General features: G+C 38.6%; 1 protein-coding gene across 5 annotated transcripts in view; it reads right to left on the bottom strand.

Moving 5' to 3' along the window:
* The window catches only part of ARHGAP21 (Rho GTPase activating protein 21), a 111976-nt gene that overhangs the window by 57769 nt on the left and 37648 nt on the right, over positions 1-16559 (bottom strand). For all 5 annotated transcript variants that reach the window (XM_064704103.1, XM_064704101.1, XM_064704105.1 and 2 more), the window contains 2 exons: positions 7974-8156; positions 2129-2153 (listed from right to left, as the gene is read on the bottom strand). In XM_064704103.1, coding sequence (XP_064560173.1) covers positions 2129-2153; positions 7974-8156 — 208 coding nt within the window. The remainder of the gene's footprint in view (positions 1-2128; positions 2154-7973; positions 8157-16559) is intronic.

Genomic DNA, 16559 nt, shown 5'->3' with positions numbered 1-16559 from the left:
CCCTCTAGACTTAATTAGGTGCTTTGATCCTTTCGAAAAATATTCAAGTGGTCTCAATGAAAGGCAATAGCAATAGAGAAGCTTTAATCCAAACTCACCTAATCAAATATATAAATGCTGAATTTGGTATGAAACCCTCCTTTTTAACAGGTAAGCTTAATCTATGACAAGGACAAAGCATAAAGGGCGGGTAATTACAAATTTTTACTGAAAACTGACACAAAAAAAGACACTTCTATACTGGCACACACTGCTTCACAAAAACAAAATGCTTGGATCTCCTTAGCTTAATCTTTCAGAGAGGAAAGATCAAGCGAATTAAGAGAATTATCACGTACAAACTTGAAAAGAGACGTGTTTCTCAATAGGGTGTTTCCAGCTAATTTCGGCAGGGGTTCACAGAGCCTGTTTCCCAATCTGGCTGCAATGCAGGGACCGGCCACCAGGTGGCTCCAGCGCCCGGCCCCGGGCGCGCCGTTCCCAGCGGGAGCGGTTCGGGGCCGGGCTGGGCTGCGCAGCGCTCCGGCAATCCCGGGATAACCGGCACGGAGCTCCTGCCCCTCCTGCTGCTGCTCAAACATCGCTGCTGCCAACACGTGAAGTGACACCTGCGCTTTTGCTCACTCTCTCCGCACAAGCTGCCTGCTCCCCTTATTTGGGAACAGGCAACCTGCAGCAATGTAAATAGTTTCATCCCCCCTATAACCCCCAAAGATCATGTCAAATGCTGGAGAGAAGTGTCTAACACACTTCGTCCCATTTTGCTGTTTTTAAAAGTTTAATACACAAAACTGGCAAGTTAATTTTTATTGACATTTACATCCTCTGCCACACAGTTGTTTCTTCTCTTTCCAGGGGGACAAGTCCAACCTTCTCTCCTTCATGAGGATGCTGTTAACTTTCAGGGCATTTGTGCCCTCTGATCTGTATTTCAAGGCATACAACATACCATGGTGCTATAAATAAGCAATAGTTGAGCTATGATTCATGGGTTTAGAAGCTACATAAAAATTTCCAGAAAGTAATCTTGTGTCCACCTTGACAGGTCTCACGGTGAACCAAGGATTTGTTCACTGCTGTTTCTCTGCTGAAAAATACCTCTCAGATAACATTTTAGATAAACAGACCTACATTACATCTTTAGCTGCCTGAGCTCTCCCTGCAAGAACAAGAACACCACAGAACTTTTTTCTCTAGGCCACAAGTGGTGTCTTCCATACTTGGTTTGGCACAAAAGATCAACTCCTCTCCTTTCCTAAAGGAACCTGCCTTTTCCTAAGTCAAAACAGATAAAGGATGCTTCAAGTTTCGAGAGTGATAAGAAGTAGGAGGAGATTAACTTTTCACTGTTTAACACACAGGTGATGACAGTTGAGTAAAACTAGGAGGCTGAAATGGATGAATCCATCTGCTTCCAAGAGAAAAGTAAGAAAGTTCAAATAAATTAATATTTCCCAGAATGCTTCTAATATATCACAGCTACACAAACTAAATGAAAACAGAAATTCACACATATTCTTTGTCTTCCAACTAAAGGAGGTACTTAAAGGCACACTGGAAGCAGGTCCCATGCTTTGCTAGAAATGAGAAGCCACCAACAGAGCAGCAGTCAGCCCGTGCTGTCCAGCTGCACTGCTGTGAGAGGCAGGCAGAGCACCAGGGGAACCCAATGCACATAATCCCACTGCCCCTGTGCCTCACCATCATGACAGACTGGAGAAACAGAAAGTGAGAATGGGTTCCCAAGCTGGAAACCATCTTCCTTAAATCAACATGGTTTTCACTCTTTTAAAGGAAAAGTAAGATATCAGCAAAAAGGAAGCATGGATGAGAAAATAGCTTAATATCAAAGAGAAACTTCAATTAACTGAGATGGAGATTTAGCATAAATTTATAAAAAATAAGTTTATTAAGAAAGAAAGCAGATAAAGGCAAAGTGAGAAGGAGAAAGCTATGAAAATGGAGGGGAGCTGATTGGCATAACCTAGAATTAAGTGACTGATCAATGAGCCTGATGCTCACACTGAAGTGATTTTAAATTTCAAGCTCTTAGGAAACAATTCAAGTCCATTACACAGTTGAAGCATTCAATACACTGGATCTATAAGACAGTAAAAACAAGACATACCTTGTCTATTCCCATTCTCTTCATCCTAAAGAGGAAGAAAGAGTGCATATTAAAAATTCAATAAATGGAAAAAATGCATAGGCAGCTCTAAGATACAAAGATTTGAAGTGAACTGGTAAAGGTTAAGTCTGTATTTTGGTACCTCCTACTTTCTTCACAACTCTTTAACTTAGAGAATTAAGGCTCTTATTCTGAGAATGTGGAGTAATAGCTATTTTAAAGACAACTAATCACAATCCTATGAAACATTCCCACAGAAACAACATGAACAGGATTATTTGAAAACAAATGTACTAAACCCCATTAAATACTTCCATGAAGCCTCATGCTGCACTCTGTGTTGTTGCAAGCATATTTCACCCTGAAAGCCAGGCAGGAAAGGTTACACTTTAATCACCTCACCATTCAAGCTGCATATGCAAGAGATACAAAATATTTTGTAAGCAATGTCTGAATATGGTTCCTGAAATTTGAACCAAGTTCGTTTTGCCTTCAGTACTACTACTGCTCCTAGAGGAAAACATGTACCCCAAACACTATTTAGTAACAACCTTGAAGAGTCTCCTTCTGCTCACTGATCCCAAAAATCACACAACTGGAAAGTACTGAGGGAAAATGGCATGCTTAAACATTAAAAAATTACTTATGTTACCTTCTTGCCAACATTTTGGTATGAAGATCACCACGGTTAACCTTGTTTAAAGTTCTACCACTTAAGAAGCAAAATTACCTAACAAGGAAAACACCTGCTTGCTTTCTAAACTTCATAGAGTAATAAATACTTAATCAAATACAATTTCTGAGACTAATAGGCAGTATTTCAAAAATATTTCTAACTACTCAGCTAATTAGAACAGCTTTGTCCTGAAGGAAAGAAGGAGCAATTTTAGAAATAATTTTCAGCTGGATAATTCCTCTTACTTTTAGATGGACTAACTCAAAATTTCTAGTTATTTTGTATTTAAAGCAAAATCACTATGTTTTTCAAAATATGTAAGCTCAAATCAACTACACACTGACCTGAGCAATCCATTCAAGAGAGAAAGTCTTGAAGAAAGAGAGGAAAATGATGCAGATATCAACACTGCATAATGGTGAGGAAAAGACAAGTGTGTTCTAGCAGCAAGAATTTCTTAAAAGAATACAAAGTTCTGCTGGAGCTTTGAAAGATATTTAAAAGACAACTTTAAGGGACAAAGAAATAAAGAGTAAAAGAACTCTCCCAAAACCAAAATAGAGAGCTAACAAAAATCTAGCATATATTCTACTTTTAAAAAGCCATGATAATTGTTATTGCTGCCCCAACAGTGAATCTCTAAGTTGGACAGTCCTGTCTGCTCTATACTTTGGTAAAAATGGCACACTAGAAAGTAAGTACCATGACTGCTTATTCTTGAAGCTCTGTACCAGTCAGCTGGTTTTGAAGTACAATCAGCAGCCCAGAATTAGACATGGGTAACTTCTGCATATACTGAGTTGTGCAGTGGCCTTATCTGTCAAGTGAAAAGAAATCTTTAGGACTTGACATATTAGAACTCATAACCTGAAAAATCTGAGTTTACATGTTTGGGAGGCTACTTGGTTTGATGCTATATAACAAATATTTTTTTAAGAGAAAATTTAGCTAATGTAGAAATACCATAATTTATTAAATACTGCAGTGGGTTTTGTCAGTTTTGTCACTGGTCATGCAAAGTTCTGTTACCAAAAACAGCTGCAAAACATTTTTTCATGGTATCAAGCCAATGAGATCAGGCTTTGAAAAATGGAATGAAGGCTTTATAACACAAGTGTTTTGAAACCAGCTTTCCCTCCTACATTGACCCCTTACACATGGCAAGATGTCAGTATATGCTGCATCCATACCTGAGGAGAAGAATTTATCACTTACTTGCTTCTCAGGCAAATGAACTTGGGAGAACAAACATCACATGCAGAAACTGTGAGTTTCTAACAAATCCTAATGAACACCTGATGTTAAAGGCATTATGCAATCCTTGCTTTTTGCAATGCTAGCTTAAGAAATCTTCCACACATTCCATATTCATTTTCTTAAGGGAAAGGAGGCAAGCACAATACATAAATGGGTCATTCCTGAATGTGCAGCTATTCCCAGTTTGGTGTATGTCCCCACAGAAGCACAGTCAAGTACTTCTGCCAAAATGAAATGTGTCAAATTACACCCTCAGTTTCCAAGGTCATTTTTCACACAGGGCTGTCCCTCCCAAGAGACTGACTAGACAACAGTTTTTTCCATAACCTATCACAGTGTTCAAAAGTTAGTTAACTAAGGCCAATTGCAGTGAGAAAGAGACCCTTGATTTGTACTTAAATAGTTGTTTTGTGCAGGAATCATGAAAAGATAGTAGAACTTAGCAAAATACCCTGAATTTGACCTAGACCTGCACCACTACATACATATGGAATGCTAAATGAATTAGATATAAACATATTATATATGTATATATATACACATATACATAAACATATATAACAAAAATATAAACAATCAAAATGCAACATAAAAGCATTCCATTTTAAAATAAGCAGATTCACTTCCCTGAATTGATCATAACCAATCATTTTCACATGGGGAAAGGGTGTCACAATAAAAAAAAAAATCACCTGAAGTCCTAAAAGGAGTTTATGTATCAAGACAAGAGTGTTTTGGGACTCAGAGCAGTCAGCCACATCTTGGAGGCAGATCTGCCTAAATCTCCTTCCTTGCACCGAATTCTTCAGACAAACAAAAAGGCTTTACAACTGAGGAAAGGTTAAATTAGACTAACAACTAGAACACTGAACCTCTCAAAATTTAAAAGCTGATCACCTCCAACACACCTAACTAGAGAACAGATTATACATTTTATGAAGTAATGCCCACTCTTCTCCACTCAAATACATCCTCTGGCATGCAGTTCTTTGCTTCCAAGAAAATTCACCTCAGTGGCTTTCCAAGCAGCAGCATCCTCCACCATACCTTCCAATTCCCATGGAATATGCAGCTGTGGTGTGATCTTTACCACACCCTGCAGGCTAAGAATATTATGCTCTATGTTCTTGAGATGCTACTGTTGCCCCTTGTGAAGAATCTTGTCCTCCTCTTCCCACAGGATTCCACCTGACTCATTAACAGCTTTTTCAAACATGCAAAACACAAGCAACAGGAGCAGAACTTTGAATGGAGACACTTTCATGAGTATTTCTGAATGGGAACCTACAGTAGGTATTAAAAAAATCAAAAACATATATATATCCTCAAGAATGTGGAAACATTGTTCAAAAGCACTTTTAGATATTTTTCTTTCTTTTCACTACCTCTACTAGTTTATGTTGATTTGTAGTAAAATTTAAGAGATTGTAGGGCAAGCTTATCTTGGGGGGAAGGGGCAGGGAGGAATTAACAAACACTAAAATAAAGACGGTAAAATGCTTTTTACCCTCAGGTAAACAATAGAGACTTCTGCACTGATCTAGAGGGAAAGCACCAGCATCCCACTGACACTTGTGATAACAAAGGGGCTGTGGCTCTGGGAAACAGGTCAAGGATTGAGAGACTCCAGCTGTTATGTAAAGGGCATCTTCAACATCCAGCTGTCATCTCTGTCTTATATCAGCAGTGGTTGCAGCCTCAGGTGTGAAGGAGGGACAAGGCTACTACAGAAAACCAAATAATATTCAATGTTATTATACTCCCTTTGAGCAGTGCAAAATGAAACATCTGTGACTTCTGAGGCACTTACAATTTTGATCAATGAGGAAAGAGAGAGGACTGATACTTGAGCTTACAATCAATGACAGAGACTGTAATTAGCTGGTGACCTTATCTGATCAAAGATCCTACTGAACAGCTGAGAAATCAGATTTGCCTCATATTAGGATCAGGATGACAATAGGTGAATTTCATTCTTTTGTACCATAACTCAGGTACATACATTTCTACAAAAGCTACCATATGAATACTTGTAAATAGTAACATCTGTACTTTTTTTTGCTTCACCTCATGGACATTAAAAGGAAGAGAAGAGAATATAACTATTCAGGTTAATACAACCATTCAGGAAAAGGGCTCTGTCCAAATGATCCTTACCATCTTTATATGTAACTGAATCCATGAATAAAGGTGTTACAGTATCCAATTATCTCATTATTCCCTTTTCAAAATCAGACCGAAATAGGAATGAATGAACCAGATTCAAACGTGTCAGAGAAGAAATAAGAGAAAAAATTAAGAAGTCATGAAGGTCTCTCTTGCAGAAAAAGAGGGAGTTAAGAGCTTCAAGACAAGGTGCTGGGCTCACTAATAACTGCTTGAGTCTCTCAAACCATCAGATATGAACTAGAAAGAAAGGACTGATATTTAATTTTTCTAATGTCCTTCCCTTGTGCCTGTCTCCTTTTGCATTGACTCCCTCAGAGACATCTAGTGATGGCTTTCTTCCAGAACATATCCAGTCAATTCTTAGTTAAGGAGGCTAATCCTGCTTATGCTGTTTATTTTCACCCTCAGCACAAATAGGGGCTCTTGTTGAGAGATGCTAACAAGCGCATGTCATTTGTTCTGCTCAAGGCTAAGGCTTCCCCACCCTCCTTCCTCTGTTTCACACTGAATTCAACCAGAGACTGCTATTACCTGTGCTCAATGACAGAAATGCTGGGATCACCTGATACTGCTAACAGTTTCACTTCCACGTAACTTCAGTCACTCCTTGTCAAGGAAAAAACTTTGGGCATTTAAGCGAAGGCTGAATAGCTGAGGTAAACTGGAAAAATGTGCCAACTTTCTTCTGCAAAGCTTTTTCTACTTCAAAAAAAGTCTTACAGCCACCAAGGGCAGGAAAAGACAGAAAACTTTACTGAAAGACACCTGCAGAGACACATGAGTCAAGTCACCTCATGCTCTTTCCAGAAAGTGTCATCACCCGTTCCCCAGCTTGGTAAGAATTCTTCTGCCTGACTGGAAAAGCAAAAGCAAAACTGAGGGGTAGCATGGCTCATGAAAACTACTACACTTCAGGCCTTTAAAATGAGCGAATGTTATCTGAACTCACTAAGAAACAGCCTCTCTCAATTTTCAAATTCCTCTCATTATTAAATGGACTTTTTCTCAACACCCCATATTACAGCAACTTTCAAAGGCTCCAGTCACAAAAAAGAAGATGTACATGCTTTGAGCAAGGAAGACCAATTAGCTACTTAACATTCAGATATTGTTTTAAATTTTAAAAAAAAGTAAGATACTTTAAGAAAGTTGTTTTTTAATGTAGGCCAGTATATATCTTGTTTATATTCATCTCAACTACAGATCCTCTTTTCAGCAGACAGAATGTAACACTGAAACACAATCTGTCTTTCTAATGTACAACTGAGTTTAGGATACTCAGAAACCAAGGTAAACATTCTTCTTTATCTCTTAATGTGATGATGTGACAAACTTCAAATGGGGAGGGGAACAACAACAGCAAAAAAACCCAAACATCCTACTTCAGAACAGGTAGTTCTTCAGAACTACCTGTTCTGAAGTGAACATAACTTAGAACAGACTAAGTAATGACACTGGCTTTGGGCAAAAAAAATCTACAGAGAAATACTTACCTGTTCTGCCATGACCACTGTTCCTATCCATCATACAATTATTTTTGACTAACAAACTCAGTCAATTCCATTTTATTGGAACAGATCAGCAAAAACTATTAAACTGTGTCATGAACCCACCCACCTTACAAGGGATCTCTCATCTGTGTAAGACAGATCTATGAACACATTTACTTTCAAGTAAGTGAGATTTATGACCCTAAAAGGTACAAGGCTTTATATAAAGGGCTTCATTATTAATTCCACTTACTTTAAAAGAAAACTGAACTGCAGATTCTGGAGGGTAAACTATGAAGTGTCTTAAGGTGAAGCCAAAACCCTGAGATGTCCTCCTTAGCACGACAGTTTTAGGACCAGGCCAAGAGAAAGTTTCTTCCTCCTCTGATGGTGATATAGCTTCACTCTGCTCTTTTCCATCTTTATTTTTTGATGCCTAAAAGAGAAAAAGATAGAGGAGTTTTAATTCGGATCATTGAAAAATAAAAAGAAAACAAGAATAAGAATTCCCAGACATGCCTGTACACTTGAAAATAGAATTTCTACCCCCATAACCAAAACAACATGAAGATCAGTAGTATTTTCAAATGTGTATGCTAAAGCAGCACCCTTTACACCATTGCATCTCTAGTCATACTGTACATAGAATAACACTTATATTTTAAATGAGGTTAGATATTTAAAAAATCAGCATTCAACAATGAAAGACTTGAAGGAACCATAAGAGATGCATACAGCTTGCGTGTTTTATTTGCCTTCCATTTAGAGATAAACATGTGACTTCCGGGACCCCATTTCTGGCTGTACATATCTCACATACACAAGTACAAAACAAATTTCTCCTTCCCACACAATTCAGGGATGATTTTCTTCACCACTACCTCCTCACTTAAGACAAGTAAAACAGAACATGCAATTGGTTAGATTTCTCCAGTAAGACATTTTTCTCTAGTCATATCTATTACTTCACCTTTGTTTTTTCCACCCTCAGCTATTGTCTCCGAACACTTCAGTATGGAAATTCTAAACACAAAAGTAAAAAAATCCCCTTTCCTTTTACGGTCCTACTGCAATCCTTCCTCTCAAATAAGCAATCTTGGGTGGGATTTTTTCTTATGGGTAATTTTATATACCTATGACTCAAGCAACATATTAAAATATCTACTTTCTCAGCCGTATATAAAATCTTCCATTTCAACTTTCCAAGTGAGTGCCACACCAGCACTCAAAGGAAGGAGACACAAAGAAAGCATGCAAAATTCTATGACCCTCCTCTAAAGATTCTAGTTCAACGATGCGTGAAACAAATTTAGATACCAGAGCCTATAGCCTATTCAAAGGGTATTCAAACAGAAATAATAGTCTTCTTGTCCTCCAGTAACTCTGCTGCTGTGGCTCAGCAATTGGCTGAGCAGTGCCAGAATTTACTGCTCAGTTTCTCCCTGTCCTACTCCAAAATAATCTCTTTTGCTTCAGTCTTAGAGCTGGAATCTCAAACTGCAGTGCTGGCAAGGTGGACTCAGCCAGCTCCAACCAACATCTACAGAGAACACAGAGCATTTCCACTCTAACCACAAGGAGAGCAACACATTACTACAAGGAAAATATTGCAGCTCCTTAGTAAGAGTTAATCCACCAGAACAACATTTTGCATTCAGGTATGTAAAACACATTTGTCCACAGATGCTACAGTCTGTCCTCAGAAAGCCACATCTTGCTTTTGTCCAACATGGAGAACCAGCAAACATTAGCAGCAAGTGCTCCAAAAACCAGCCTCCCTACCTCCAACAACCCTGTTTTCAGCAAGAGAAAAACATACAAGTGGACACTACAGCCAAGCCAAGAAATGGAGCTGCTTCAGGAACAAGAAAATATGGAGAAACCAGAGCAGCCTGACAGCCTGCTCTCCCAAACAGTCTGGAAGAATTAATGGCAGATTCTGGCAAGAACAGTTATAAATATCAAGGACTCCATCTCAGCCTAGTCTGTCCTCATCTATCATCTTCATTCATGTTTTAAAGTGCTAGTGTGAAACCGAGAAGACTCTGCAATTAGATGACTAATGAACGAAAAATTAGTGAGCACTGCAGAACTGCCAAGATGAGAGGCTTGAGCTTAAAGTTCAAACAATGCAAAGATTAGTAGAATTTACATAATCCTTTAGCCTAAGGATGGAGTTGTTATTGAGGAGTTCCTAACCACTCTGTTCAGCTTCTGAACACAAGAGCATTTTATCAGTTCTGCACATATAAATGTTGCTTTTCAGGCTTTCAATCTCAGAACACATGCAGAAACTGGAGCCAGGAAGAACATCTTGATCCTAGTAAACTGGCAAAAGAAATAGCTCCTAGTAAGAAAAATATCACTGGCCTCTAAAAAATGACAGTGATTTCCTCCATCAAGTGACTCACAGCAACCCCTCTATTTAATATTCCCCTGCAGTCTTTTGTTTCTTCTCTCAGATTTTTATACACAAGACATGATGCAAAGTTTCAAATTATCTAACCACAGATATTGTCCATAAGCAAATATCCATAGTTACAAATAGGTAACCAGCAAGCTTAAATGTAGCACTGAAAAAAATCTAAGTCTTCAATATAGTTGCATCTTTTTTCTAACAAAAACCTCCTTAATTAGCCAAAAGGTAGTTTTAGTATGTGCAACAAGCAAAGACTATGATTAACATACACAAGTACTGCAACCTCAGTTCAAAATGGACCCATACAGAGAACCTCACTGACTTTTAGAAACAGGAGTTTCAGCATTTCAGTGTAAAAAGAACCCCTAATTTCCTTGTAATTTCATTTAAATGTTTAACATTCACAAATTACTGAACTAGAGGTTACTCATAAACCCACAGTCAATTATTTCTTGAAAGAGCACACTAAAAGGGAAAGGTGAACTTCATGCCAGCCTTGGACCCCCTGCAAGCTCTGCCAACAGAGTAACAGAAAAAGCCAGCAGTATCAGTAATAAATGTGAGATATGTTCAGTAATAGCAACTTTCAGTCACCACTTCAAACAAGCAATCTGATTTATAAAGAGAATCAACATCTGTTCAGTAACCCTCTGACACTTCCAACCACAGCACACACATCAGAATACCCCTTGCCAGAAAAAGCTTTAAAAAGGAACAAGAGAAGTTCTCAAAAACATAAACAAAACAAGGATGCAAGACAGCAAGCAAGAAACAGATGATGTTTGAAGGCAAAGTCCCAACAGTTTTCCTTGCAAATCAAATATTAAGTTACAAATACATAAGTATCTCATATCCATAAGAGAATCTGTCCTTTGGGTAGAGTCATTTGCATTACAAGAAATGAGAAATGAATGTTTCGTTTTCATTTAAGATCTAACAAACCAAAGATCATTGTGCCACACTCCTTACTGAAGACCTGTATATTTATTTCTCTATAGATTCAGTCCTCAAAATCTAAGTCAGAATGCATACAATTGAGTTCAAGGACTGAAGAATCCCAGGCTACTAAAAATTATTCAAGCATCATTTCCCTGGGGAGTTTTTTGTACAAGGTTTCTGCACAAAGTATCTCAAAGCATCATTTCCTGTTCTATGCAATTGCAAGGACATACAACAGATGCTAAATGCACTCTAAAACAAAAACCTCGTTTTTAATATTGTATTTAACCCTTTTTCTGAGCAATGAAAGCCTCCATGAAAAATCAGATGGCACTATAAAAAACTACATTATTAACTGGCAGCTTAACATGCAGTAACAGAATTATGTGAAATCACTAAATAGCACTATGTTTGTAAATAATATTATTTCAAATTAAAAGTAAGTCTCAAAACAATAGTTTCCCATTATATCAGTCTAAAATAACAACTAAAAAAGCTAGCACATTGAGCCTGCATGTCCTCTAAAGCCCCTCTGATTTTTAATCTTCTCATCAATGTGCAGTACTGTACAAGTGAAAAATCCTTACATGACAGTTGCAGGCAATTGCAATAAAAGCTATAAATAGTCATCTTGTCTAAACAGATAAACAGGTATGGTCTCAGTTCTGAACACTGAAAAACTGAAAAGGTGAAAAATTGTGAACACAAGAAATAATTGGTACATTGTACCATCTATTCTGGAAAAATCATTCAAGCCCTTTTAAAGCTGGTATGAGCAATCAATTTCTATCTTTATTTTGTGTTCAGTACCCAAATTCAAAATTATCCCTAAAGAAATGAGGCATGGGACTGGCATCCAGATTTGCTACCTTTTTAGACTGTTTTGGTTTGTGTTTTTTACCATACAGAATGCTTCACAAATCAATTATGTAAATAAAAGTCTCATTGTAGATGTAAGGGTTTCCCACATTACATTTTTCAGAGCCTACATCTATATTTAAAAAACAAACTAACACAAACAAAAAACTCCCCAACTCTCAAACCAACCAAACAACATCCCCCACCACCAGACCATCCATGGGACTTATCTATCAGTAACCTCAGTCACAACATGGAGACAGCCTGCGCTAAGCAGCACCAGCTTCAGCTGCACTTAAATGTTCAACTTTTAGACTGTCTACCAAGAAAAGTGATACCTGATACAGCTGTTCAGCTAGACTGATATATGCTGAATAGAAAATGAGCTGATGTTACCCATTTTACTGATTCAACAGCCACCGTATATACGATGTTTAGGGCTTTTCAGTAGCTACTGACATAAGCCAGAGGAAAAAACCATAGTTATTAATCCCTAAAACCTTCCTGAGACACAGGCAGGATATTCCAAATGCTTTAATATAGCTGGACTGACTTGAAAGCAGGGATATTTCTTGTATAGGGTCATCTGCTTTCCCCATTTTTGTACTCAGTCACTATCACTCTGCTATTACAGAGAAAAAGGCTTTTCTAGGACAATCTTGCCTTATTTAATTTGACAACAAAATAGATTCTTTAAAAAGCTAGCAAAGAAGAAATAAAAAGGTCTTTTTCTGGCTAAGCCTACAGAATATGTAGGAAAAAAACTTAACTACGAGGCAGCCGTATAAAAGATTATACAACCTTTTCTGAGATACATTGTCTACATCTTCTTTGCAGCACAGGAAGGCATATAGAGCATACAAAGACTGCATTTAATCTTAGTAAAATAGCAGGATCACTCCCACAAGGTGTAAATTGAGTCTTTATTTCAGTTCTCAAGCTAATAAACCAAAATTTGAAGGGAAATGGGTCACCATGATCATGTACTGAAACAGTACAAAGATGTAGTGAGGTAATTTCTAACGTATCTTTAAATCAAACTAGAATACACAAACAACATCTTACACAGAAGTTATTCCCAGCTGAAGAAAAGTAATTACTGACACAAAGTTGACATTAAGTAAATCCATCTTCCAGGTATTCAGAACACAGCCCTCTTCTCAAAACAAATAAATCAGTTCCATCATTTTTAGCTTCAGGAAATACAATCATCTCTTACTCACTGCAAAGAGACCAGCAGGAAAACTGGAACACAGAAAATCCCAAATCCAAATAATTTCAGCATTCTGTGTCCAATACCCACTTGTCTAAACTTCTGACTGACTCTAATGCTTACTAACAATTGTAATCTTGCCCTGAATAGGTAGGATGACAGAGACAGAAATGCAGGCAGGAAATATAACCTGTCAGTACCTATACCAACAGTGTCCTTCCCTCAAAGAAGCATCATTTTATGCCCTTGAAAGATGGCTACAGAGTATAATCAACATTGTTCTCCAAAACCACATGGATGGTGAGAAATCAGTCTGCCAAACTGGTGAGATATGAGGAAATCTATAAAAAACCTCAATGTAAGACTGTTGATGGTAATGGACACCATAAAAAAAGCATCTAGAATCCGCAGAAAGCAAGAGAGGCAAAAAAACCAAACCAACCAAAAAACCAAAACAAAACCTGAGAAAAACACCAATTGAATATTTAACAGCTGTACATGCTAGACTTGTTAAAAAACTCTCAGCCGAATTCCAAAGATGAATGCAGCAGTGCATGCATAATACCAAAGCTGTCCCTTCTTTATTAACATCAAAATTAGCGTACACAGTTAATTAACAGATTTCCCAAATGTTTCAGTATTTTTAGTGTCAAACTGGAGCATTCATTTTTGCATGCTACTCCAAAAAGGAAAAATGTTAAATTTATGTATAGATTTAACCTGATGACAGATAATAAAGAATAAGTAACTGTTCCTACCAACATGCTCTACCTACTTCAATCCAAAAGTACATCCCTTTTTCTTGTCTACCTTTTAGAAATACAAACATTACTTGGGCATGGCTGAATGTAATCAACACCTATCAAAGTGAACTTTGCAGAGCAGAAATAAGTCACTATTTTAAAAGTAAATTTCCCTCAATCCAGTAATGAGCAGAACATTCAACATACAACTAAAACGCAATACAGATTCACAGCACAATACATTCAACCTAACAGTATCGACCACACATTTATGTGACTGCTGACATTTACTATGTGTTGATACACAGAAGTGAAATTAGTTCACTCCACTCAAAGTCTTTATCTACAGAGTGACACTGAAGGAGCATTCCCCGAACAGAAAAATCAGGTGGTTTGAGACAGATGTGCTGAAGCACAGAGGAGTTTCCTATCCCAAACATCTCTAAGTGGGCCACATTTCACATCTAATGGGCCACATCTCCCTGTGGTCCATTCCTCTTTGCAGAATGGGCCACAGCGAAATGGATCCCACTCAACAGATCTCTGACTGGTAGCAAGACCCTCAGAGCATGAGACAGAAGGTTTTTGTCTCCATCCCGGCCACTTCAGTGCTACGTATTTAAGGAAGCTGCAGGAAGGATTTGGTTGCTCAGTGCTGGTAATTGCTGAGCCTGTTTTCAGAAGTTAGAAGAGGAGGCTGCCTCATCATGAAGCACGTGAAACTGGAGATGCAGATGTAAACAAACCCTCAAAGCTCTAAAAGATCAAACAGTTACAGAACCACACTCACCACAAGACAAGATGTGGAGATAAACACAGCCTGAGTCCGCACACATAAAACCTTCAGTAGATAGCATTAACAGAGACAGAAAAAGCTGCTCTAGTCAGAACCCTCACTCTGAGGTCACTGCTGTCTGGTTTTGGAACTGGGGACACAGCTCTTCTTCCATGTTCTTTGTGAAGTGGAAATGGGGGAAGGGGAAGTAAAAAATAAGAGTTTCCAGAGGAAGACTTCAACTCCCAAACCCAGGGAAAGCACCAGCACTCAGAATCACTGGGGTTCCCATGTATCTCTTACTAGGTAAGGGTAATGCATGCATGAAGAGCAGGATATTTGTTGAGACACCCCACTAACATTTCTCATGTACTGCAGCTGAGTGGGATGCAGTAACTGGAAAGGCCAATAGAGGCAAACAAACTGAAGAATTCAACTGCCACTAGAACAAGATGCAAATCCTTTATGACTACAAGTGCAGAATTTCACTACAATTAATGGTTCACTATCAAACAACAGTAAAACAGGAACATATTATTAGTGATCACAATAAGACTAAGGGGAAGACAGGCAATGCCATTCCTCCTGTTTGCTGCTCACCTGGGTTGGTGAGGTGGGACTCAAGCAGCCACCAATAACAGCAAGGTGGTCTCCAAGAGCTGCTCTCCCTCTCTTAGCCCCCTCATAGGTCTTGCAAAGACTCACAGTGAGACAATTCAGAGCAAGGGACGGCAATAAAGATGTGAGCATCCCTTGATGGAGTGACCATGGTCTAGGTGTGTCCCTCACAGGAGCTCACCTCTCATCACTTTAACACACCATTATGGCACTAAGCCTGGGTGTTTTTTGGTGGACTAACCAAACTGAATTCAGACATCTGTTAGGACATCACCCTGGGAGCAAACCTACCTATCTTTCAGGACTGTGAATCTCGCCCAAACGGAATAGAAGCTGGTATAGTTCAATAACAAATGCAGCAGCTGCTTGCCAGCAGCAGAGGTTAGTGAGGACACCAAACTTTGGTACATCTGAAGACTGAAAACTTTAATTCAATACAATACATAAATCATATCCTCAAACCAAGACCAGGTAAGGAGAAAGGCAGCTAAGATGGCAATACATAACTACTCTCAGTGCATGAAGTAAGTGGGAAATCTGCGACCTTTCAAAAGCCAAGCATCTGTGCCAGCATGGCAGATGGCCGGGAGGCACAGGGAAGGAAACAAAATTCTGTCAAGCACCATGCAGGCTACAGAGCTGGCTTGGGCTTGGAAGCAGGACAGAGGGATACATGTTTCTGTGTACTTTCTGCCTACTTCTGTAGTACTAGCATTGTAGCAAACACAGTCATTCAAAGGAGAAACAGCATTTTCAAGATAAAGGATTTCAGTTCTCATAAAGGTCAAGGCATACACAGAAAACAAACAGTAAAAACCTCCATGTGTGCATGTTATTACTACACAGCTCAAACTTGCCTACTGCACTCTACTGCTCATGAAAGGCGGCTCTGTAAAGCAGTTGGTGCTTGTGTCAGTCTCACCACAAAACCCAAAAAGCAAAGCTGAAGGGTTTCTACAGCAAGGATGATCTCAAAAATGGCCCCTTCATGTGTCTGTTCAACTGAAAATTTTTCAGTTTACCTGGCTCTGCATTAAAAGCAGTAATACCCCAAGTGGCTCTGCAAACTGCACCTAGCTAGACATACTTGCTTGAATGAAAGCAGCTTTCAGCTTCCCGGGCCAGGTGAGTTCAGAAAGAGTTGTTCTACTTTGAAGTAAGGAAAATTCCAACTTACTAAGTGCTGCCTAAACTTAATGTAACTTTTTTCTTTTTCTAGACAGCACAATCTCTGTTTTTTCTTAGACAGTAGTTCTGACAGCTGGATCTTTTGA

Source organism: Zonotrichia leucophrys, chromosome 2 (genome assembly GCF_028769735.1).
Source record: "Zonotrichia leucophrys gambelii isolate GWCS_2022_RI chromosome 2, RI_Zleu_2.0, whole genome shotgun sequence".
Classification (NCBI taxonomy): domain Eukaryota; kingdom Metazoa; phylum Chordata; class Aves; order Passeriformes; family Passerellidae; genus Zonotrichia; species Zonotrichia leucophrys.
The sequence above is the reverse complement of the archived record's forward strand: the minus strand, read 5'-3'. Positions and strand labels throughout refer to the sequence as shown.